Below are 23,640 nucleotides of genomic sequence, written 5' to 3'. Positions count from 1 at the left end.
CACGTCTGTGCAGGGCTTACGTGACAGGATGTCACTCACAGTCAGCCTCGTCCTTGGAGAAGTGGTTTGTGCCTTGTTTGGTGGAAACACTAGGAGCCTTGAGCAACCCACAGCTCTTAAGATGTCCTGATGATGTTTTAGATATGCGTTAACCCTTGTAATGTTATCAGTTCACAAGGGAACGAGCAGGTATGAGGTACAGCTGCCACCTCAAAGGGCCTGCTGGCTTCTGTCACTACTCTTTTAAAAAAAAAGATGATTTAGAGCCAGGCAGTGGTGGTACATGCCTTTAATCCCAGCACTCAGGAGGCAGAGACAGGCAAATCTGAGTTCAAGGCCCGCCTGGTCAACAGAGTGAGTTCCAGGGCAGCCATGGATACAAAGAGAAACCCTGTCTCAAAAAAGCAAAAAAAGAAAGGTGGTTTATCCAGGGGGTGGTTCTACTTGTCATCCCAGCACTTGGGAGAGGTAGGTAGAAAGGTCTACTCTCACCTACATGATGAGTTCAAGGCCAGCCTGGGCTACTTGAGATGCTATCTTTTAAAAACCCTGGCAGATAAGATGGTCCAGCAGGTAACGGTGCTCACTCATCACCAAGCTCTCCGAGATGGAAAGAGAACCAACTGCTCCAAGTTGTCTCCCGACAGCCACATGTGTGCTGTGGGGGTGAGCTCACACTGAATAAATATCATTGTTTAACTTAAAAAGGCAAAACTAACAAAAATATGTTTTAAAATGTCCCTTTCCCAAAATAGCCCCAGTTACAGCCACCTCCTGCATCTCTTTGTGATGCTACGAAGCCAGGTAGTCCAGCTGAATCGGTGTGCTCCAGGATCAGCGAGAAAACCCGCCTCAAATACCTCCCTGCTATCTGTATTTATTGGCTTTTTTTCATGTTTTTCTGCAGGCTGGGAGACCATCTCATTTCTCCCCAGAATGCCCAACAAGCCAGAAATAGCTGTCTGCAGACCCTACCAGCCACTCAGCCGGACATCTGCAAAGGTCGCAAACCTGGTGCTGCTGGGCGTGGCATATCCTTTCCATGTAAGAACACTGTGCGTGCGTGCAGAGGCGGTCCTGAGCTCCTGGGTTCAAGAATCCAAGTGAAGCAGCAGTGGGGCCTACAGACACATGCCTGCCGCTGCGGAGCTCTCTGGTCTCAGCCACAGTCCTGGGTCACAGAAGTCCACAGGCCTCCAGTCCCCCTGACAGAGCTGGTATCGGGCTTGTTTCCAGGTCCCGTTAAAACACTGTGTCTACCACTCACATCTAGCAGCTCCTCAATTTAATGAAACTTTGAAGTAGCCATCTCTGCTTGCTATGTGGCTTAGTCCTCTTCCCATGGTTGTAACAAAATGCCTGCAGCGGGGTGTTTTATTTTGTGTGTGCCAGGGGTCAACATTAGGTGTCTTCGTCACTCTCCACCTTAGTTTTTGAGGCAGGGTCTCTCACTGACCCTGAAGCCCACTGATGCAGTTAGACCGGCTGGTCAGCAAGCCCCGGAGACGGTTCTGTCTCTACCTCTGCAGCACTGGGATTACAGGCACACACTGCCATGCCCTGGTGTTTGTGTAGGTGCTGGGTACTGAACTCAGGCTTCATGTTTTCAGAAGAAGCACTTTACCTGGGGTTGAGTACTTTATTTTAAAATAGGTTCATTTAGTTCACAGTTTAGGAAACGAAATATAAAGCCCTATATTCCCATTGCTTTAACCTCTTGCTAGGTCCTCCTTGCTTATGTCACAGCATGGTAGATGGCACTATGGTGGACATACACACTAGAGTCCCAGAGCATATGGCAAGACAAGAAGCCAGCAGCCACAGAGGGCCAGGCTTGCTCTTAGGATTTTATGTTGACTATATCAACACCCCCCCCAGGCGGTAACACCTCCTTGCCCTAGCCTCCACATCTGCGTGTCTCACTGCCTCTGCACTGCCAGATGAACCCTCGGGACATTCCCAAAGCTTACCTAAACCATCCCAATGTAGACTGAGACCAGGTTTCAGAACCTCAGTGTCTCAGTTAGAGGCTCCATGGCATCAGAATGTGCGGCTGAGCACACAAACAGCCCTGAGGTCGGAATGTGCTTTGAAGCAGTCAGTCAGTCAGTCAGGGAGTTAAACAGAAACTGCAGAACTGGTGAGGCATAAAAGTATATTTTAGATGCTGGGCGTAGGGTGTGGGGGTGTGTGTTTGAGCATTTTGACCCAGAAATATACTGAATATTTCTTTTTCAATTTTCAAAAGGAAATTGAAAGGATTGTGAGTAGGCCACATAAGACTCTAATCTCCATTCAGACAGGAAAAGCCACAGCTCACGTTGGTTGGAGTCAAAGTCTCCCATGCCCAGATGCTGAGGAACCAGCTAGTCACAGAGCCCAAGTGGGGTCCCTGTGGCTCGGGAGGGGCATTCAAGGGTCCTTTTGGTTAGGGGCAGCTTCAAGGTTTTTGCCAAGTCACTGGTCATTGGTCATTTGGCCTGAGTTTACAGCTGTGAGTCTACTAAGAATGCCTTCCCCATGAGGGATTAGCTCGGCGTCCAGAGTGTCTGCTGGCTCTGCTGATCCGGAGGATGAGGGTCTCCTTGGATGCACTTCACTCTGAGGTCCTCATACAGCCAGGCAGGCGCTTTACCACTGAGCCACACCACCAGCACCTGTCCTGTCTCTCAGATAGATTCATCATGCTGTTGGGTTCAGGGGTACTTGAGCTCGTGCATAGAAATGGCTAGGTGACATTGGTGGCAGTTGCCAAAGTCAATATTGATAATTACTAATTTTCAAAAACAGCTGACTTAGGCCAACGGCATAGTGGCACACGTGTGTCATCCCAGCACACTCCACAGGCAAAGGCAGGAGGACTGTAAGTTCTAAGCCAGCCTGGTCTACACAGATCCTGTTGAGGAAGGTGAGGCAGGAGGAGAGAGACAGGAAGGAGAGAGAGGGAGATAGCGACAGATGTAGAAAGAATACGAGTGAACATGAATCAGTTTCAGCCCTAGCAAATTCCAGCTTCTTCCGTGAGTTCCATTGGGGCAACTGCCTTGGTAGTTATGAGAAGTTCCCCGGGCCCCTGTCTACTGTGGCAACAGCTGCACACCATGCCCTGGCCCCTGCGGCTACCTAGAACCTGCGCAGCTGTTTCTCCCCATGAGCACACCCTGCCAGCCTCCTCCAAGTGCTGGGACGGCCTTCCAAGTGTCAGCTCCTCACCCTGCCCCAGTGGCTTGGCCGGTCTGGGTCCCAGGCTCTCCATTGCCTCCCACTTCCCCGCCCTTCTCCATCATCATCTGCTAGCCAGGCCTCCCGGCATTTGATTTGCATCTGTTCTGTTCCCGGTGTAGATTCACCTCTCCTCCACCCGCTTCAATCTGGCCCATCCACAGCCACCCAGCCCCTCAGTACACCAGTGCCAGTTAATCATCCGTTGGCTGCCCGACCCCTCTGATGGGGTCTCAGGAGATCTGCAGCTCTCATCAGCCCTGGCCTGAGGGAATGACGGTTCGAGTTCTCCCTGCGCCATCTTGTCTACTGTTTTATTTCTTCCCATTGGACACTAAGAGTGTCAACCACACACCATTGAGGTCCTGTAATCCCAGAACTCAGAAGCAGAGGTAGGAGGATTGCTGCAAGTTCAAGGCCAGACTGGTCTACACAGCAAGTGGTTTTCAGGCCCAGCTGGGCTGCATCCTCATATCTGACCTTTAAAAAAAATCACACAGGTGAGTAGATGTGGGGTTCAGTGCCCAGCGCTGTCTGAAATGGACTGGCCACAGAGGAGTCACACCTGCCCCAGTAGTCTGTCTAGTAGCTGCCTGTGCACACCAGATCTGGTTCTCTCCGTGGGCCCATTTTACTTCGGTGGGACCCCAGAAGCTACAGTGTGGCATGTGACGAGAGAAGTGACAAAAGAAGGGATGCCTTAGTTGCTGCGATGAAACACCTTGGCAAAAGCAACTTAAGGGAAAACGGGTTTATTTATTTGGCTCACAAGTTCTGGTGACCATCATTGTGGGGAAGTCAAGGCAGTGGGAACTGGAAGCAGCCAGTCATATTTCACCCGTGTGCATGAGCAGAGAGGAATCAGTATGCATGCTTGCTAGTGCTCCCCTTGCTTTCTGCATTCTTACGCTTAGTAAGAATGGTTCCACCCACGGTGGGCAGGTCTTCCTATTAATCAAGGATCCTCACCCGCATGCCCAAAGGCCAACCTGACCTAGACACACCCACATCAGGACTCCCTTCCTGTGGGATCCTAGACTGTGTCAGGTTGGTAATGAAGACTAACCATCAGAGCAGATCTCTGTGAGTTCAAGGATAGCCTGGCATACATAGTGAGTTCCAGGCATATGAGAACCAATCTCAAAAAGATATAAATAAAAGTAACTGGACTGGCTCAGGTGGTTTGGATTCCTAGCACCCACATGGTGGAAGGCTCCTGTATGCACATGGTACACAGACAGGCATACACTCGGGCACACACATATACCCATAAAAAGTGAGCACCAAAGATTTAACCTTCACAGGAAGGACGGACTAAAAGCCTCCGCAGGGGCTCCGGGGAGCTCACCATTGTTCTCTCCCGCTTGTCATTGTGCTGTCCCTGTACCCTGACCCCAGCAAGCCCCGGCTAGAGGTCTTTCCTGCCCTGGTGGTAGCCCTGGAAAACTGAGTGGCGGTTTTCCCATGCAGAGCCAGAGCTTGGGTCTAAGGCAGAGTGCAGACAGGAAGGGAGTCAGAAGCTGACAATTCTAAGCCCAGATAGACTGGAGGCCACACCACCCTTTAGGGTCCATATCAGAAATGGGTTTCTCGTTTGGGTCAATAAAAAACCTCTTGCTCTGGGTTTGAGGGGAAATATAGAACAGGTTCCTTTATACTTAATACAGAACTAAGAAGAGAAAATTTAAAAACGAAAAAGACTGACTAGGTGGCACACACGCCTTAAGTCCCAGCGCTGGGGGCAGAGGCAGGTGGATCTCTGAGTCTGAGGCCAGCCTGGTCTACAGAGCGAGTTGCAGGACAGCCAGGGCTACACAGAGAAAGTAAAAGATTGTCTAGTCACACCTCGGGTGGCGACAGAGGCATTTTCTATGTGGAGACTAGAAAGAAGCTTGGATGAAGGGAGTGGCAGCCCCAGACCCTGTCACAGTGCCGCTCTGACAGTGACTGGGCCAGAGAATGGGTAGATGACAGAAAATGGTGACCTGGGCCTGTCTCCAGGTCTCCACAGCTCGACGTAATAGTCACATGTCCTGCAGCCTGACCATGCCAGTGACCACTTGCTAGACCAGTGAGCACACTGAGGGTCCAACCTGATGGCATCTCCTCAGGCAACTGAGTGCCCAGCTCTATTTCTATCTTAAATGTAAAGCTGCCAGATTTAGCAATCCCAAACACAGGAGACCTAGTTATATTTGTTCATAATAACCAAACCTGCCTCCCAGCTTTGTGTGGAGGTGTGAACAGGGGCCCAAGGAGACAGTCAGATGACTCTTTTATTCCCCCGAGGCCGAGGGGCTGAAGGCTGCATAGGAAGGGACAACACCTCCCATACCGTGCCTTGCCCGCAAGATCCCAAGCTGCAGGGTAAAAAGCCCCGGCCCATGAAGATCAGGGTCTGGGAGCCAGCACGAATGGGCCTGGGGCCATGTCTTCCTTTGTTGTGCAGCCCAGCCCAGGAAAGAACATCCTAGGAGGCTCCAGGACTTCTGTGTACTGGGCCCTGTCTTCTCCTAGAAGGCCCCAGGATTTGTGTGTACTGGGCCCTGTCTTCTCCTAGAAGGCCCCAGGACTGGTGTGTACTGGGCCCTGTCTTCTCCTAAGAGGCTCCAGGACTGGTGTGTACTGGGCCCTGTTTTCTCCTAGGAGGCTCCAGGACTGGTGTGTACTGGGCCCTGTCTTCTCCCCAGCAGTTACAGATCCCAAGCCAAGAGAGTGGTTACCAGCTGGACATCAAGAAGAGCCTCGCTTGATTCCCACAGCAGTCCCCAGCTGGCCAAAGGATGTGATCCAGGACCCAAGCAGTGGACATACCAACAGGTAGGATGTCGTGAGTCCTGGAATCCCTCTTAGACATCAGGTCCCCGGGATCAGTCCCCACAGGCTAGGCATACTGATTTTTTTTTTAGACAGGATTTTCCTGTGTAGTCCTGGCTATCCTGGAACTCGGCCAGGTTGGCCTCAAACTCAAGGGTCCACCTGCCTCTGCCCAAGTGCTGGAATTAAAGACGTTTGCCACCTCAGCTGATATACAGGGTCTTAGAGGGCTCCTGTGTCCCAACAAAAGTGAAAGTGGCGTCTCTGGGGCCTGAAACATGGTAAATATGCCTACTGGGATACCTGGTGGCCCATCAGTGTGTCAGAGCTAGGGACAGTGGGGACCTGCTGCCTGAGAGCCATGGCTGTCAGACCAGATGTTTACTCCGCTGCTTTTAGGTTTGTTCTGTTTGTTTGTTTTAATTGTATTTATATTTTATATATGAGCGCTCTTCATGTATACCTACATGACAGAAGAGGGCATCAGGTCATAAAACAGATGGTTGCGAGCCACCATATGAGTGCTGGAAATTGAACTCAGGACCTCTGGAAGAACAGCCAATGCTCTTAACAGCTGAGCCATTCTCCAACCCCCTGGTTTGGTTTTTGAGACAGAGTTTCACTGTGTAGCCTTGGCTGGTCTGGATATCACTCAAACCCACAGAGATCCACCTGCCTTTAAGGACATAGTTTGAAGAATTGCCAAGAAACCGAACCTGATGATGGACACCTATGATCCTAGTACTCCGGAAACTAAGGTTGGGGGGATCAGGAGTTTGAAGCCATCCTGGGCTACACAGAAAGACTTTGTCACAAAAAGGGAGGGGGAGAGGAGGAGAAATGAGTAAAGGGAGGGAAGGGGTGCTGCTGGGAGTGTTCAGGGGTGAGTGATCTGTGGCAGCAGGCCCTTTACAGAGGGTGGGATAGAGGGGAGAGGCGGAGAATGACATCGGTACATGGCTCAGACAGAGGTCAGATTCCACAGACAGAAACCGGGAGTAAGACAGATGTTTCTTCCTGTCTCTACCCCGATGAGCACAGGCATGCCCTCAGTGGATTGCTATCATCTTCCACAATCTAAAGGCACCTCTCTGGGGGTCTCAGCAGCCCTTCAGACTGCCAAAACCTCAGGGAGGGGCCTACCGTATCCATCTCCTGCCCTGCAGGCCTCTGGCCACATTGTCCTGCAGACAGAGCAGCTTCAGGAAGGAGGACTCCATCTCTAGCACTGAAATAAGCTAGAGTGTGCTGAGTGAGCATGTACCCCCGGACTGCATTGGAGGAATGAGTCAGTGGCCTCATGGGCCTTCCCTGACAACCTTCCTAATAGACTTGGGAGATGCGCGCGCACACACACACACAGACACACATACACAGACACACACACCTCATGATGGTGTCTATGGGCAACAGAAGCCCCTTTCCTGTGGTGTCTGCAGTGCATAGCTCTGCCTCACTAGCTGGTCTGCCATGGCCCTCCTCCCCTCTCTGAGCTACTAAAGGGGAGCTTGTCTACCAGCTCAGGGGCTCTTTGGTGAGGGTCTCCCACAGTGAGGGTAAGGATCAAAACTAGGAAACTCAGAGGGCTAGCCAGCCTCCTCACTGCCTGCTTGCCCCACTCCAGCTGGGCCACATCTGCCCTTCCTGCACTGAGGCCTCTTTCTTCCTGTAAGCGCTGAGCTCATTTCCGGAGCTCACCACTCATGACAGCCTTTTCCCTAAAAATAGCCATTCTTGAAGTTGCAGGTCACCTCCACAAAGCTCTCCCGCAGACACCCCCTTACTACACCCCGCTGGCCCTCCAAACTCCTACTGGGCACTGATGCCTTCATCTTCGTGTCTGTCACAGAATTCGGCGATTAGTGCAGGGGTTCCATGTGAGGAAGAGCAGGGAGGAAAGAGAGAAGAGAACACGTTGCGCCACACACACACACACACACACACACACACACACACACACACACACACACACACTGGCCATGCAGGGAATATCGTTTGCCTACTCCTAACCTCATGTTTGCTGGGCTGGCTTCAGCCCAGCCCCCTTCCAAGCAACCCTTCCCTCCTACCTGACCACAAGGACAGGTCACACCCCTGACCACAGGCTTCAGGCAGCCACAGGCAGCCCTCTCCTGCAGTCAAGGAGCTGACTGTGCTGTCAAATGACCACAGCTGATCCCCACCATCCTCAGAGATGACACAGATGGGTGCCTGCCACAGAATTCCCATCCCTGGGTGTCAGAACCCGTGTTAGATGAACACAGGAGACAGAGAGAAGGCATGACTGTCTGCACAGCCTTGGCAGAAAACGTTAGTCTCTGAGGTAGGGGCAGTACCTCATCCCAGAAGAGGGTGTGTCCGGGCAGCCACAGCCGTGGGCACACTGACAGCACTGCTCCATTAGCCCAGCTCCTGGGGCACTTGGACAGGGTTGCCACATGGGCTCCTTTCCAGTGCTTTCCAGCACCTCGTCTTGCTATAAAATTGCTTTTGGAGGAACCAGAAATAAAGTTCCAACCTCACTGTCCCGTCTTCCTCTCCTGTGTAAAAATTTTCTTCTTGCTGGGTGTTGGTGACGCACACCTTTAATCCCAGCACTCGGGATGCAGAGGCAGGCGGATCTCTGTGACTTAGAGACCAGCCTGGTCTACAGAGCAAGTTCCAGGACAGCCTCCAAAGCCACAGAGAAACCCTATCTCGAAAAAAGATTTTTCCTTCTTTTTTAAACATTCATCATCAGTTTGTATATGTGGGTTTGGGACGTGTGCCATGATCCACGTATGAAAGTCAAAGGACAGCTTGGTAGAGTTGGTCTTGCCTTCTACCGTTGTGTACTCTCTGGGGATTGAACTCAGGTCTCTGAGCTTGAGCAGCAAGCACCTAGTTTACCTGCTGAGCCATCTCACCAGACCCTTCTTCCTACCAGCTCCTTCAAATCCCTAGCATTAAGTCACTGGGAAACACCAATGATCAGACTTTAAAAATACATTTATTGTACCAGGCTGTGAGTTCAAGGCCAGTCTGGGCTACATAGCAAGATCCTGCTCCAAACTTAAAAAAACAAATAAACAAACAAACACACACACACACAAAAACCAGAGATAGAGCCAGCAAGTTGGATCTGTGACTATAGGTACATGTTACCAAGCATAAGGACCTGAGTTTGATCCCCAAGATCCACATGGTGGGAGGAGTAAACTGACTCCCACTATTGTCATTGACCTCTACACACGACCCACAGTATATTCACATGCACACAAAATAAAAACTAAAATGTTTTAAAAGACAGAGTAGGCAAGAAGAATGCTTTGGGCCAAGGCACTGCCTCACATAGCACTCAGTCCCAGCTACAAGGGTCCTTGCTTGCTCCTCGGATTGAACACTGGCTGTTCCCGGGTGTCAGCATCCAGGAAGGAGATCACCCCGAATGCAGCTTGCCATTCCATCATCTTCAGGCCTGCCACCACAGGTTGGCATGGTGCTGGCACACGGTCTGTAGGTGGCCCTGTGAGGCCCAGAAACCGACCATAGCTGAGTGGGAGGGGTGCATCCTACAGATGGGGTGCTCATATCTAATTCCAGGCCCAGAGCCTTTCTTATGTAGACAGGAAATGGTCATTTAATAACTAGAGCTTAAACAACCCTAATCTGAAAGACTGGAATCCTAAATTCTCCAAAACCTGGAAAGTTTGAACCCTGCCTTTATAGCAAGTAGAACTTGGTATTTCTGTTGTTTGTTTTTTGAGCAGTGGGGGTGAGGTAGAGGTACACATGTTCTTATGTGTGTGTTTGTCTCTGTGGGGCATGAAGCTAACATCAGCTGGCTTCCTTGTTTGGCTGCCACTTTATATGTTGAGGCAGGGTCTTGGTAGAATGCAGAGCTCGCTGATTCAGGTAGTCTAACTAGCCAATGTCCATCTGTCTCCGGTGTACAGGGATTACAGGCGGGTCACCATGATTACTGGCATTATGTTTCTGTGGGCCCTAGGGATTCAAACTCCAGTCATACTTGCATAGCTCACACTTTACCTGATGAGCTGTCTCCCCAGCCCTCTGTTGGGTTTTTTGAGAGCAGCTCTTACCATGTAGCCCTAACTGGCTTGGATCTCACTGTGTAGCCCAGGCTGGCTTTGCTGTTGGCAATATTGATGCTTCAGCCTCCCAAGTGTTGGGATTAGAGATGAGTAACACAGACCACACCTGGCTTATTTTTTTTTTATTTTGGTTTTTACAAGACAGGGTTTCTCTGTATTGTTTTGGAGGCTGTCGGTCCAGCCTGGCCTCAAACTCACAGAGATCCGCCTGCCTCTGCCTCCCAAGTGCTGGGATTAAAGGCGTGCGCCACCACCGTCCGGCCAGGATTTGTTTTTTGATTTTGTTGTGGTTGCTCTTGTCTATTTCTTTGTTTTGAGACTGAGTCTCACTGTCTATCCCAGGCTGGCCTCAAGATCTAGCAATCTTCCTACCCTAGCATTCTGAGTGCTGGGATTATGGGCAGATGTCACTAGACCTGGCAAGATCCTGTCTTTAAAAACTATAAAATTATATTCAGGTTATATTATGTATATTAATAAAATATATGCACACATGAAGCATAAATGATTTCTTGTTGTTTTGTGAGACAGGTCTCACTATGTAGCCTTGGATAGCCTAAAACTCAGTATGAAAACCAGGCTGACCTGAGCTCATAGACAGCCACCTGTTTCTGCCTTTAGTGTTGGTATTAAAGGTGTGTACCACTATGCCTGTCAGCATAAATGATTTTTTGCAATAAGATGTGGTCCCGGGACTGGGAAAATGACTCAGTAATTAGAGTCCTTGCTGCTTGTGACACTAAAACGCAATGCTCACCTCAGAGGGAATAAGAGTTTGTTATGGCAGGCAGTGGTAGTGCACCTTTGATCCCAGCACTCGGGAAGCAGACAGAAGGATCTCTGTGAGTTCAAGGCCAGCCTGGTCTACATAGTGAGTTCTAAGACAGCCAGGGCTACACAGAGAAATCCTGTCGCAAAAAAAAAAGAGAAAAGAAAAAAAGCTTACTATGGAGCCAACAGCCCAGAAACTCTGATTTAGGTCACCCCAAATTCAGTGTTCCAGCATGGTAGCAGTCTGATGGTGTTTTATAGTAACAGAACAAAGGCCTAAACCAAGGCACTTTTCAAATATATTGGTGGAAACATGCAGGAGGTGGCTACAGTGAGGAGAAACCTCTGCCATAGGCTTCAGATACTGTCTGATGACTCCCAGCCTTTTGCTGGGCGGGGACTAGAGTTTCGTCTGTACATTCCAAAAAGTTTTACCCAATTGTCTAGGCTGTTAGGTCTGATGTGGAGCTGGGTAAGGAATGGCTGTTTCAAGGGCTAAAGACAGTCCAAGAGAAACTCCATTAGACCTGCATCCAAGAGCCCAGCCTCTCCATAGTCCTTGACGTTCTAGGCAGTTAATGAGCTCTGGAGAACGTGTGTTAAGAGGTGTGGCTTCTTCTTTCTGGAAACTTTGCTTTGTGTTAGCAGAGGACCTGAGTCTAGTTCCCAGCACCCACCCCAAGCCTAGTCTGTAACCGTAGCTCCAGCAGCATCTGCCCGCCTTTGTGACCCCCGAGGCCAGGCACACACATGGTACACATGCAGGCCTTCACATACGCACATGGAGAAGAGAGACAGACCTGGATCCTACATGGTGATGCACACCTTTGACCCCAGCACTCAGGAAACGGAGGCAGGAGCTGTGAGCTCAAGTCAGCCTGGTCGACTTAGTGAGACCCTGCCCCCCTCAAAGACTTGCATCCTGTCCCCAAGACATTTCATTACACCAAAGTGTTTCTAAAGTAAATCAAAATACTTCTGGCCTCAAGCATTTCAGATAAAAGAGATTCATTCTCTCCTTGCAGCTTTTTAAATATGAGAAAAGAGTTTATGTATATGACTTTTCCCCTCCCTCCCCTCATGTGTCCCCACCAGATAGTTGGCAGCTCAAGATACAGTATTTTGTACATCCAGCTAAAAATGGCCCTTATAATGAGAGGCCATGGGTAGCAGGACTGGAGAGCCAAGGGCTTGTGGGCACTCGTGCAAACTGTTGGTGGCTGTCAGACATCTGCCTTCACCCCGTTTATTTTCTTCTCTCCCATTACCCACCCATCTCAGTTTCCTTATTCTCTGGACGAGGTGTCTGTGGCAGCAACCAAGAGCTGGTTCCAAATCGAGAGCGCAGAGAGCACAGAGCGTGCTTACGCGTGTCCTTTATACCTTCCTGTGTAAGGAAGGCATGGGAGCCACTGCTGGGGAACCACTCAGCGTCATTCCCAACACAAGTGAGGATACTGTCTCCCTGGCCTCTTACATTGCCCTTCCCTGCCAACACAATGTCCCCATTGACAAGTTGACATACAGTGGCACCCTTATCAATCCTTGCCTATATTTGGGGTACCTCCCAATGAACACATGCGTCAAACTGCCATGTGTTCCTGAAGCAAATGACTTTGTGGAAATCATGGGTAAATGGCCTCCTGGACTTCCTTTCCAGCTGTCTACCCTGCCGTATCCTAACCTGGCATCTTCTATCCACCCAGGGCAATTTCCTGGCTCCAGTGCTGACTCTGGGAAGAGCCAGCCAGAGGGAGTCCTGCCTGAGGGTGTCCTCTCCCTGACCCAGAAGAGTGCCCTATAGCTCTTACAGTGTTAATCAGGGTTCTTCCAAAAGACAACAGTGTGTGTATCTAGGGAGAGGTTTTGCTTGTTCTTTTCTTTTTATTTATTTGTGTTTTTGAGATAGGGTTTCTCTGTGTAGCACTGGCTGTCCTGGAACTCGATTTGTAGACCAGGCTGACCTCAAACTCACAGAGATCAGCCTGGCTCTGAGTGTGCTCCTGTGACTATGGAGGTTTAATAAATTCAGACTGCAGTGGGGACTGCAGGAGATTAAGAGAAGGACGGCAGTTCAAGTCCAAGGCCTCCAAGTAGCAGAATTACTTCCTGCTGGGGAGAAGGTTAGCTAAGTGCCAGCAGAGGAGTTCCAACTTGATTCAGGGGGTGATGTGCCTTACTCAAGGCTCACTGGTGAAATGCAAATCTTTGTTTGGTTGGTTTTTTTTTTTTTTTTTTTTTTTTTTGCTTTTTCAAGAACGGGTTTCTCTGTGACTTTGAAGGCTGAACTGGAAATAGCTCTTGTAGACCAGGCTGGTCTCGAACTCACAGAGAGTTTAAATTAAAATTTTGGATATATATAAATGTGAGGTTGCATTGCGGTCCCAGTGTAAACATCCCACACCCAATAAATGAGGGTTACAATTTTGGGGTTTCTTAGGAGGAAACTGTGGACCTAATTTTTTTTAAGTTTATAAGTACCTGTATAATTTTCTGTCTACCTATGTATCTTGAGACAAGGTCTTGTCTATCCACCTGCCTACCTAACTACTTATGTATCTATCTAGACACAGTGCCTCATGATGCCCAGACTGGCCTCCAGTTTGCTATATGCAGTAGAGGATGATACACTTCTGCTGCTCCTCGCCGCACTTGGGATGTGGGGATTACTAGTTGTATCGCCATGGCTAGTTTATGTGGGAAACGCAAGGCTTTGTGCTCACTAGGCAGGCGCTGTACCAAATAACGGCAGCCTGCTTCAACTTTGTAGCTCTTCTTGCCTGTTTGTTTGGTTGTTTTTAGACAGGGTTTCTCTGTGTAGCCCTGGCTGTCCTGGAACTCGCTCTGTAGACTGGGCTGGTCTCGAACTCACAGAGATCCACCTGCCTCTGCCTCCTGAGTGCTGGGATTAAAGACATGTGCCGCCTCTTGAAACTTTTTTTTAATTAAACACAGGGTCTCTCTATGTAGCCTTAGCTGGCCTGGAACTCAATATGTAGACCAGGCTGGCCTCAAACTCACAAAGACCTGCTTGCCTCTACCTCCTGAGTGCTGAGACTAAAGGTGTGGCTATATTTACTATTTTTAATTATGTGTATATATATGTGGCTGTATGTGTGTGACTATGTGTTTGTGATTGTATGTGTGTGACTATGTGTTTGTGACTGTATTGTGTGACTATGTGTAGGTGTGTATGTGTGTGACTGTGTGTATGTGTGTGACTGTGTGTAGTTGTGTATGTGTGTGACTGTGTGTAGGTGTGTGTGTGACTGTGTGTGGGTGTGTAGGTGTGTGACTGTGTGTAGTTGTGTATGTGTGTGACTATGTGTAGGTTTGTATGTGTGTGACTATGTGTAGGTATGTATGTGTGTGACTGTGTGTAGGTGTATGTGTGTGTGACTGTGTGTGTGTAGGTGTGTGACTGTGTGTAGTTGTGTAGGTGTGTAGGTGTGTGTGTAGGTATGTGTGTGACTGTGTGTGGGTGTGTAGGTGTGTGACTGTGTGTGGATGTATGTTGGGGAAGTCTTATGCTAATAAAGCACTGTCTGGCCAATAGGAATCTAGATAGGTGGGGCTAGGAATCCAGGAGGATTCTGGGTAGGAGAAACACAGGAGAGTCAACATGTGACGCCATGGGAGTAGGACACCGGGAACTATTCTCCGGTAAGAAACATACTTAGATTAACAATTATGGGGTAATTACTTAAGGCAGAGCTAGCCAGTAAGAGACGAACAAGGCCAACAGCTTCATAATTAATATAGCCTCCTGTGTGTTTATTTGGGACTCATGCGGATCTAGAACCAGGCTGGCGCGGCAGAGCCCAGGCGACTGGCGGGGGATATACCAAATCGGCAAGCAAGGAAAAAGCTTCTCTTAACATAATGGTGTCAGAAGTGGGATGATGAATTTCCACATAAAATGACAAAAGCTTTAAAGAAATTTTAGAAACAGAAGAACGGCGAGAAGCACAGATTTTGGTAGCAGCATTTTTCTCAGGTGTGCTCTGTTTAGCTAGTGACAAGCCGAGATTCACGTGGCTCGGTTACCGGAGTCTTCCTGACTCAGCATAAAAAGAAAAAAAAAAAAAAAAACCAACAAGGTTGTTTTAAGAGACTCTGCTAACGATTGAAAGGTGTGTACGTACAGCTGGAAGTGGCAGCTTTTGCTGGAGGTCAGCATGGACTGAGGCGGTAAGCTGGAATCATGCTTACGCCCGCCATCTTGGAAAAAAAAAAAAAAAGAGGCAGTTTAAACTGCCGCGGTTTTAACAGATAAGACACGTGGCCAGAAAAACAAAGATTTACAGTAAAGTCAGACTTGTATGAACAAAACCTTTAAAGGTTTACAGTGTGTTTAAAAATATACGTGAGACTCTCTCTCGAAAATGAAATGGCAAAGTGGTAAATAAATACAAAAGCCGGCGTTGTGGTGGTGCACGCTGGTAGGATTTACTCCAGAGGCAGAGGCAGAGGCAGGCAGATTTCCAAAGAGAAATCCTGTCTCAAAGAAAAATAAATAAAGTAATAATAAATAAATAAATAAGCCACGTAAAGATGGAAAATACACAGAGAGTCTGGATACTGTACGCTATTATGTTTTTCAGTTTTTTGATTGCTAAGGAAGGAACAGCTGCTAAAGTACACTTGATTATAAATGCTGCTAAATTAATCCAACTTCTATCTTTTGAAAATGACTTGACTTCAAAATTTAAGTATAAGGATATGTTACTCGGAAAAGGAGTTTTTGCTTATGTTTCTACAGAAAATGAAAAGCTGAGAATTCCTTCCAGGCTTCTGTGGTTTCACGAACCAAGACCCCCGGAAGCAGTGGACCAGGTGTTTCAACGACTGAGACAGTTAAGATGATGGAGCTTTACAGACCCCGAAAATACGGACTTATACAGGTTTCTGAGTTTTGTCATGATCCCCATGGTATAAACAGCGCCCCCTTCCAGCAGGAAGCAGTTTGGAATGAGCGACGTCCCAATTCCCATCTTGTTTATAAATTTTTGTTTTCATTTAAATGGGATTGTTTATAATTGGCTAATGATCACAGCCAATTTTTTTAATGGTAAAAGGGGAATTATGGTATGGGTATTGCTTTTCATTTATTGATACAAATTCAAGGTCAATTTTGTGATGTTTATATTTCTCCTCTTGATTAAGCATTGTGCTTATACTGATCTTCTAAAATGTAATGCATAATTGAATACAGACTATAGATAGTTACTTATAATAGAATTTATAGTTAGGTAAGTTAGGTTTTCTAGATATACAGAAATATATTTGAGACAGATAGACAGTCTTCAAACCTCTGAAAGACCTTCAGAACATGGCATTTAAAATGGTCTAGGGTTTTTTTGACAATGAGAAATGTCTGCTCCTGGCAGCACCAATTATATCTGAGAGGAAGATGGGCATCGAAGAAACTTGTTATGAAGTTTGCTTTCAACATGGCAAGATTAGCCATTTGGGCAAGAAACTGCTCTTGCCTAGACTGTTTGACTGCTGTTGTATAAACTGGACATGCAGGACCCACAGGAAAGTGACTACTGAACTCAGTCTTACAGGGTTCCTGCTTCATGAAGAGTCTACGAGACTGTCTACAGGACAAAGAAAAATGACTGACAGACTACCAATGCAGATAGACAGTTTGAAATTTCCTGCTTTGCTGAGAAGTGTTCCAGACACATTGTGGCCTATGGGCTGAAGATGGATGCCCCAACGTTACAGAGGAACTTCGGGTGACTGTCCAGGCAGTAAGATGTCTCTGTCAATCCTAGTGTTTATATATTATCCTTCTGTGGTCTTTGATGGAGTTGAAGACAGATACTTATAATTATAGTTTTCCTTAGTTATGATAAAAGATAAGCTACATATAGGACTTTGGACTCACAAGGATGGGATATATATTTTCTTTAAATCTTGCTAAAATATTGTAACTATGTTCTTACTTGATAACTGTTCTGTTATATACAATTTGACTGTGTTAAAGTTAAGACCTTTCTTTTTGTTTAAACAGAAAAGAGGAGATGTTGGGGAAGTCTTATGCTAATAAAGCACTGTCTGGCCAATAGGAATCTAGATAGGTGGGGCTAGGAATCCAGGAGGATTCTGGGTAGGAGAAACACAGGAGAGTCAACATGTGACGCCATGGGAGTAGGACACCGGGAACTATTCTCCGGTAAGAAACATACTTAGATTAACAATTATGGGGTAATTACTTAAGGCAGAGCTAGCCAGTAAGAGACGAACAAGGCCAACAGCTTCATAATTAATATAGCCTCCTGTGTGTTTATTTGGGACTCATGCGGATCTAGAACCAGGCTGGCGCGGCAGAGCCCAGGCGACTGGCGGGGGATATACCAAATCGGCAAGCAAGGAAAAAGCTTCTCTTAACAGGTGTATAGGTGTGTGACTGTGTGTAGTTGTGTAGGTGTGTGTGTGACTGTATGTAGGTGTGTGTGTGACTGTGTGTGGGTGTATAGGTGTGTGACTGTGTGTGACTGTGTATAGGTGTGTGACTGTGTGTAGGTGTGTAGGTGTGTGGCTGTGTGTGACTGTTTGTAGGTGTGTAACTGTGTATAGGTGTGTGACTGTGTAGGTGTGTAGGTGTGTGACTGTGTGTGACTGTGTGTAGGTGTGTGACTGTGTGTGACTGTGTGTAGGTGTGTGACTGTGTGTGTGACTGTGACTGTGTGTAGGTGTGTGACTGTGTGTAGGTGTGTAGGTGTGTGACTATGTGTAGGTGTGTAGGTGTGTGACTGTGTGTAGGTGTGTGACTGTGTGTAGGTGTGTGACTGTGTGTAGGTGTGTGACTGTGTGTGTGACTGTGTGTAGGTGTGTGTGACTGTGTGTAGGTGTGTGACTGTGTGTAGGTGTGTGACTGTGTGTGTGACTGTGACTGTGTGTAGGTGTGTGACTGTGTGTAGGTGTGTAGGTGTGTGACTATGTGTAGGTGTGTAGGTGTGTGACTGTGTGTAGGTGTGTGACTGTGTGTAGGTGTGTGACTGTGTGTAGGTGTGTGACTGTGTGTGTGACTGTGTGTAGGTGTGTGTGACTGTGACTGTGTGTAGGTGTGTGACTGTGTGTAGGTGTGTAGGTGTGTGACTGTGTGTGTGACTGTGACTGTGTGTAGGTGTGTGCATGGGAGTTCAGAAGGCTACATAGTGTCAGATTCCCCAGGAGGTACAGTGACAAGTGGTTGTGAGGGGCCTGATGTGGGTGCTGACAGCTCAACTTGAGTCCTCGCAAAAGGTGCTCCTGACCACTGAGCCATCTCTCCAGCTCCCGTGTTTAAACGTTTACAGATGGAGAAACTGAAGCTTCCAACGTGTCAGAGGACTTGCTCATGCGGAGTCACCAGCTAGAGAAGGGCAGAGCTGGCCCTGGGCCTCTCTAGGGAGACCGTCTCATGCTTCCTATGGTTCTGGGTTTCACCCCTCAACAGAGAGCACATCCTTCACTGCTGGAGGAGAGGGGGTGGGGCCTGCGCCTACCGCCATCTCTATACTCGCTCAGGATCCCCATTAGCAAGCTCAGACCCATCTGGATGCACAAACCATGTGTGTCTCACACCCTAAGGCACTCGCTTGGGGAAGGGAAGACTGGTCACCTGCGGCCCGTGTACTGCCTGTGAACTGGTGGAGTAAATTCATGTAATGGTGACAGCACTGGGTGACGGTCCTGTCACTTCACCATCTCAGACACAGGAAAACAGACACTTGTGAGAAGTGAGAGCCTGGCTCTCAATGTGAGAAAACAGTTAGCACTGTGACTGCAAGATGGGATGGGCGGGGAATCCTCAGCCCAGCTCCAGCTCAATCAGGACGGGCAGTGGAGCCCGCACCCGAGTTCTGTGGGGAAATGGTGGAAGGCAGCTGGAAAGCGACTGCTCTTGGCTCCTGCCTCCTGCGTCACTGCCTGGCTGCTATGTGGATGACCTCAGGGAGGCGGCTGAACTTTGGACCCTCAGTCTGCTTCTGCTAAGATGGATCACCTGTATCACGGGCTTTTTTGCGGGCTCAGCAGCACAGTATCAGCAAGGCCTTCCCTGGCCACGCCTCCTAAAATTAATCTTCCTAGGCTACAACAGCAAATATCTGCAGTGTGAGAAGCTGGGCTCCCTAACTACCTGTTTTCCCATGCTGGGTGGAAGCCTGACCCTTCAGGGTGTGCCCTGGAGCACGGTCTCCTCACCTCTGCCTGTTTCTGGGCTGGTTGTGGGATCCAACCTGGCTGACTATAGCCATTTGTCTGTATTCCAAACCCTTTAAAATAAGGCAAGTCATCAAGATAGCCAGCTATGCTCATGGTGTCAGCCACTGATGTAGAGGCCTTTATTTTTTCACATTTACCTACTTAATGTGTGTGTGGGTGTGTGTGTGTCTCCATCTCTGCAGCCTATTGTAGAGGATATCTTAGGAGACACTCGTACCTTCTAGACTATTGAGACAGTGGTCCCCAAGGAATTAGTATTTCTCTCAGGGAAAGATTCCCTACAATTCTGACAGCCGTCAGACCACCTTGCAGGAGGGCTGGGGCTGACGGTGGTGAGGCAGGGATGGACAGGACCACCTCTTGACCAGGACTGTGGAAAGCCGAATCATGTCAGAGCTTGGGGTGTCCACTGGGCCTTTTTACTGGCTTCCCTTCCTACTGTGGCCACATTAAATAAATCTCCTTTCTTTGTTTTTCACTGTTGTGCATACTTTGTATGCCTTCTGAAGACAGCTGACCAAGCCAAGCTTGTTAGGGCTGCCAGAGTCCAGACTCTAGCAGGAAAGATCCAATAGCACTCTTACAACAATGTACTCCTGGACTAGGTGGTGGTGGCGGCGCATGCCTTTAATCCCAGCAGAGGCAGGGGGATCTCTGTGAGTTCAAGGCCAGCCTGGTCTACAGAACAAGTCCCAAGATAGGCTCCAAAGCTACAGAGAAACCCTGTCTTGAAAAACTACTATTACTACTACTAGTATGTGATTCAGACCCCTTTTGGGGGGCCACAGTTCAGCTGCCAACACCTCCCTGACAGTACAGTATAAACTGTCACTACCAGTGGGCTGGTGAGGTGGCTAAGTGGATAAAGGTGCTTGCCACCAGGCCTGGTTACCCGCATTTCACCCCAGATGGTGGAAGGGACGAACTGACTCCCGCAAGTTTCCTCTGACCACGTGTGTTCCGTGTCATGTGCTCCCTATCCATAAATAATAAATAGGTTTTGACCTGGCATGGTAGTGCACACCTTTATCCCAGCACTGGAGAGGCAGAACCGGGAGGATCTCTTGAGTTCTAGTTCATCCTGGTCTACAAAGCAAGTTCTAGGACAGCTGGTTAGATCCCATCTCAAAAAAACCAAATATATTAAATGTCAGTACTTTCCAAGGCCCTGCTCCTCTTCCCCTCACTGTTAACCCCTCAGCTATTATTTCTTCCTCATTGTTTCCCTCCTCCCCTGTAATATGGCGGCCACATTGTCAGGGTTCACAGTTAGTGGCCTCCCTCCTCTCAAAATTCCTACTCTTGACTTTTTGTGTAATAGTTGTGACTCTAGACTGTACCTATTTTTCTCCTAGGGAATTCAAATCAGCCTCCACCTACAAGCTCTGGGTACCCAGTACTCCAGAGACCATGGAGTTGAACATGCTCAAGGCGAAAGCATTGTCTCTGGCCCCCCTGTTCTCCTCAAGTGGCCCCCAACAGGCCAGCCGCCCGGCTTCCACAGCGTCCTCCACGAGAGGCCTGCACAGTAAGTCAGCCAGCACCCTGCCTGGTGAAGGGCTCAGAGGAAGGGTCTTGTGCTCCTGTATTTGGGCCCACAAACTGCCCGGACAAATGACAAAGACACGCTTTCCTTCCCCACAAGACCAGGGCTGCCCTGGGCAACCTGTCCTTTATTAACCTTCCTGTTTACTCGTTGCTCTTAGCTGGACAGCTAGTGTATAAGCTGGCCCAGTGACACCCTGAAGATCATATTCCATAGAAAAAGGTTCCCACATCTGGAGGCCGAGCTGCCTGTCTCCACTGCATGAGGTTGGTCTAGAACTCAGACCCACCTTCTGATGGGAGGCCCTGCTCAAGCCCAGCCTCTCTGTCTTCCTCCCCTCTTTCAGCCTCAGCCAGTCAACTGATCTCCACCCAGCTGGGCTTTCCTAACAAGAGTACAGAGTGAAGATGTCAAGCAGCAAAATGTCGCCAGCTGGGGTACAGCCCAGTCACTGCCCCTCCCTGGGCAGACCCTGCCCTTCTACCATGATGGCTAAGCCGTCATGGCCTCTCCCTATTCCCTCTGGAAACGGAGAAGCGGAGGTTCAGGTCAGGCTACTCCCTCCCAGGCCCCGAGGTAGTGCCAAGGGGCCATGGGAAACCTGGCCAGGCGGGAAGCAGTCAGGCCTCTCTGACCCTGCCCTGTCTCCAGACTGCACAGGGTTGGGGAGCGTCAGTTGAGATAATCACAATAATAACACCCGTAGCTGATGGCTGGCCACGCCCCACATCCAGTGGCATCGAATAGCCAGGCCTGGTGTACAATTCCCTGAGTGGTAGATTCCATATGTCCTGTAGACTCAGCAAACAGTGAGCTCTTGCCAGAGGCACACTGAGCAAACGGAGCAGGCACCGCTTCCTGTGAGGATAGACCAGGGCAGGAGGGAAAGTTCTCATTATTCTGTTTGCACAAGGGCAGATTGAAAGAAGGGATTGTGTGGGATAGAGGGGCTCTGTGTCGGGACCCTTGGCTCTGGCTCCTCTCCTCAGGCAGCCAGTCCCACAGGAAGTGAAGATGGCTTCCTCCCCACGCTGTCACCATCACGTGTCTGAGGACCCATCGGCTTCTGGTTCTCTACCAGCCAGCAGCTGCAGGCGCTGGGTATGAAGGGACACTTGTCTCCAACGTCCTGGGTGGCAGAGGATCCCAGGAATGCCGTCCCTTCAGGCTGCCCAGGAGCAAGACTGTGAGAGCTCCACTACCCAGGCATCATTTCCTCAGACTGAGCTGTGAGAAGAGGTTGGGAGAGGTCTTGACTGCCTTTCTGGTGATAGGAAGCTCCCTGGCCACCCTTTGCACCCACAAGAGAAAAGGGGGTAGCCTTTGACCCTTGTGGCCACAGAGAATGGCAAATTCTGCATTCAGCTTCCCTGGCCATCATAGAAGCTAAGCTAGACATGAAGCCACCCGTCAAGCCAGTGCCATCCACATTGAGAAGGATATGCCAGAGGAGTCTTTTCCCAGATGCTTGGCCAGGGGGGCTGGTGAAAGGTGACCCCTCACTTCTCACGAGAACCAACCACAAGCCAATAAGGAGGGTGGGGAGCCTCATTCGGTTACCAACCTATGGGTCATGACCTCTTCAGAGAGGGCTCAAATGACCCTTTCACAGGGGTGGAATATGAAACACCCTGCATATCAGATACTTGCAATACAACCCCTAACAATTCAGTTATGAAGTAGCAATGAAAAGAATTTTATGGTTGGAGGTCACCACAATATGAGGAACTGCATTAAAGGGTCTCAGGATTAGGTAGGTTGAGAACGGCTGCTCTAGACTCTGCCGAAAGAAACACTGTTGCAGGTGACGGGACAAAGGGGACAGAGGAAGATGTGGACACACTGCTCATGTACAAAGTTCTAAAAACAATAATTTAAAAATAAGAATATCCTATGGGCCCAGCTCATGAGGCAGCGCTCTCGCCAGCATGCGCAAAGCCCTTGGTTCCATCATTAGTATCACAGAAACCATATATGCTCACACTCCTCTGTCCGTCAGCACTCAGGAAGGGGAGGCATGGGGATGAGAAGTTCAAGGTCATCCTGTGCTACATACTGAGTTTGAAGCCAGCCTGGGCTGCAGGAGACCTGGTTTTTCTGTTTGTTTGTTTGTTTGTTTGTTTGGGGCTTTTTTTCTGGTTTTTCGAGACAGGGTTTCTCTGTGGCTTTGGAGGCTGTCCTGGAACTAGATCTTGTAGACCAGGCTGGTCTTGAACTCACAGAGATCCGCCTGCCTCTGCCTCCCAAGTGCTGGGATTAAAGGCATGCGCCACCACTGCCCGGCGGGACCTGGTTTTTAAAAGAATGTGTAGAGAGTAGACGCAGGCTTCCTAAGACAGTTGTTTGGGTTTCTGTTGTTGCTTTTAGATTGATTTATTTATTTTATTTTATGTGTCTTTGCCCGAATCTTTGTATGTGCACATGTATGTGCCTGGTGTCCACAGAGGCCAAAAGAAGTTCTCAGAAGCCCTCACACTGGAGTTGTAAGCAGTTGTGAGTCTCCGCCTAGGTGCTGGGAACAGAACCCAGGTCTTCTGCAAGAGCAACAAATACTCTTAACCACTGAGCCCTCTCTCTTGAGCCTCTTTATACAGATTTGAGGAACTTAGAAAGGTGACCAGCTTGCCCTGTCCCCCTCCCTCCCCCTAAGAGGACAGTAAACATAAAGACTCTGCCAGCAACATAGTTAGTTCCACTCCCTACTCCTCACCAAGGTAATGTCAGGCCCAAGTCCTAGAACAAAGGAAAGGAAACTGCCTAAGAGCTGCTGTCCTGAATGGTAACCAAGTTATAACACTGAATAAAATTAACCAGCGTTGACAGCCAGGTGTGGTGGTGCGCGCCTTTAGTCCCAGCACTCAGGAGGCAGAGACAGATGATCTCTGTTAGAGGTCAGCCTGGTCTACAGAGCAGGCACTAAGCCAGCCAAATCTACAAAGTGAAACCCTGTCTTAAACATAAATCAGTATC

General features: G+C 48.9%; 1 protein-coding gene across 1 annotated transcript in view; it reads left to right on the top strand.

Moving 5' to 3' along the window:
• The window catches only part of Armc9 (armadillo repeat containing 9), a 128,286-nt gene extending 105,495 nt beyond the window's left edge, over positions 1-22,791 (top strand). Inside the window, exons 22-25 of the mRNA XM_040753139.1 lie at positions 908-1,044; positions 5,913-6,042; positions 20,480-20,652; positions 21,017-22,791. Coding sequence (XP_040609073.1) covers positions 908-1,044; positions 5,913-6,042; positions 20,480-20,652; positions 21,017-21,075 — 499 coding nt within the window. The 3' untranslated portion in view covers positions 21,076-22,791. The remainder of the gene's footprint in view (positions 1-907; positions 1,045-5,912; positions 6,043-20,479; positions 20,653-21,016) is intronic.
• The last annotated feature ends 849 nt before the right edge of the window (positions 22,792-23,640 follow it).

This window comes from Mesocricetus auratus, unplaced genomic scaffold, assembly GCF_017639785.1.
Source record: "Mesocricetus auratus isolate SY011 unplaced genomic scaffold, BCM_Maur_2.0 Super-Scaffold_100010, whole genome shotgun sequence".
Classification (NCBI taxonomy): domain Eukaryota; kingdom Metazoa; phylum Chordata; class Mammalia; order Rodentia; family Cricetidae; genus Mesocricetus; species Mesocricetus auratus.
Note: the sequence above shows the minus strand (reverse complement) of the source record. Positions and strands in the feature narration are given on the sequence as shown.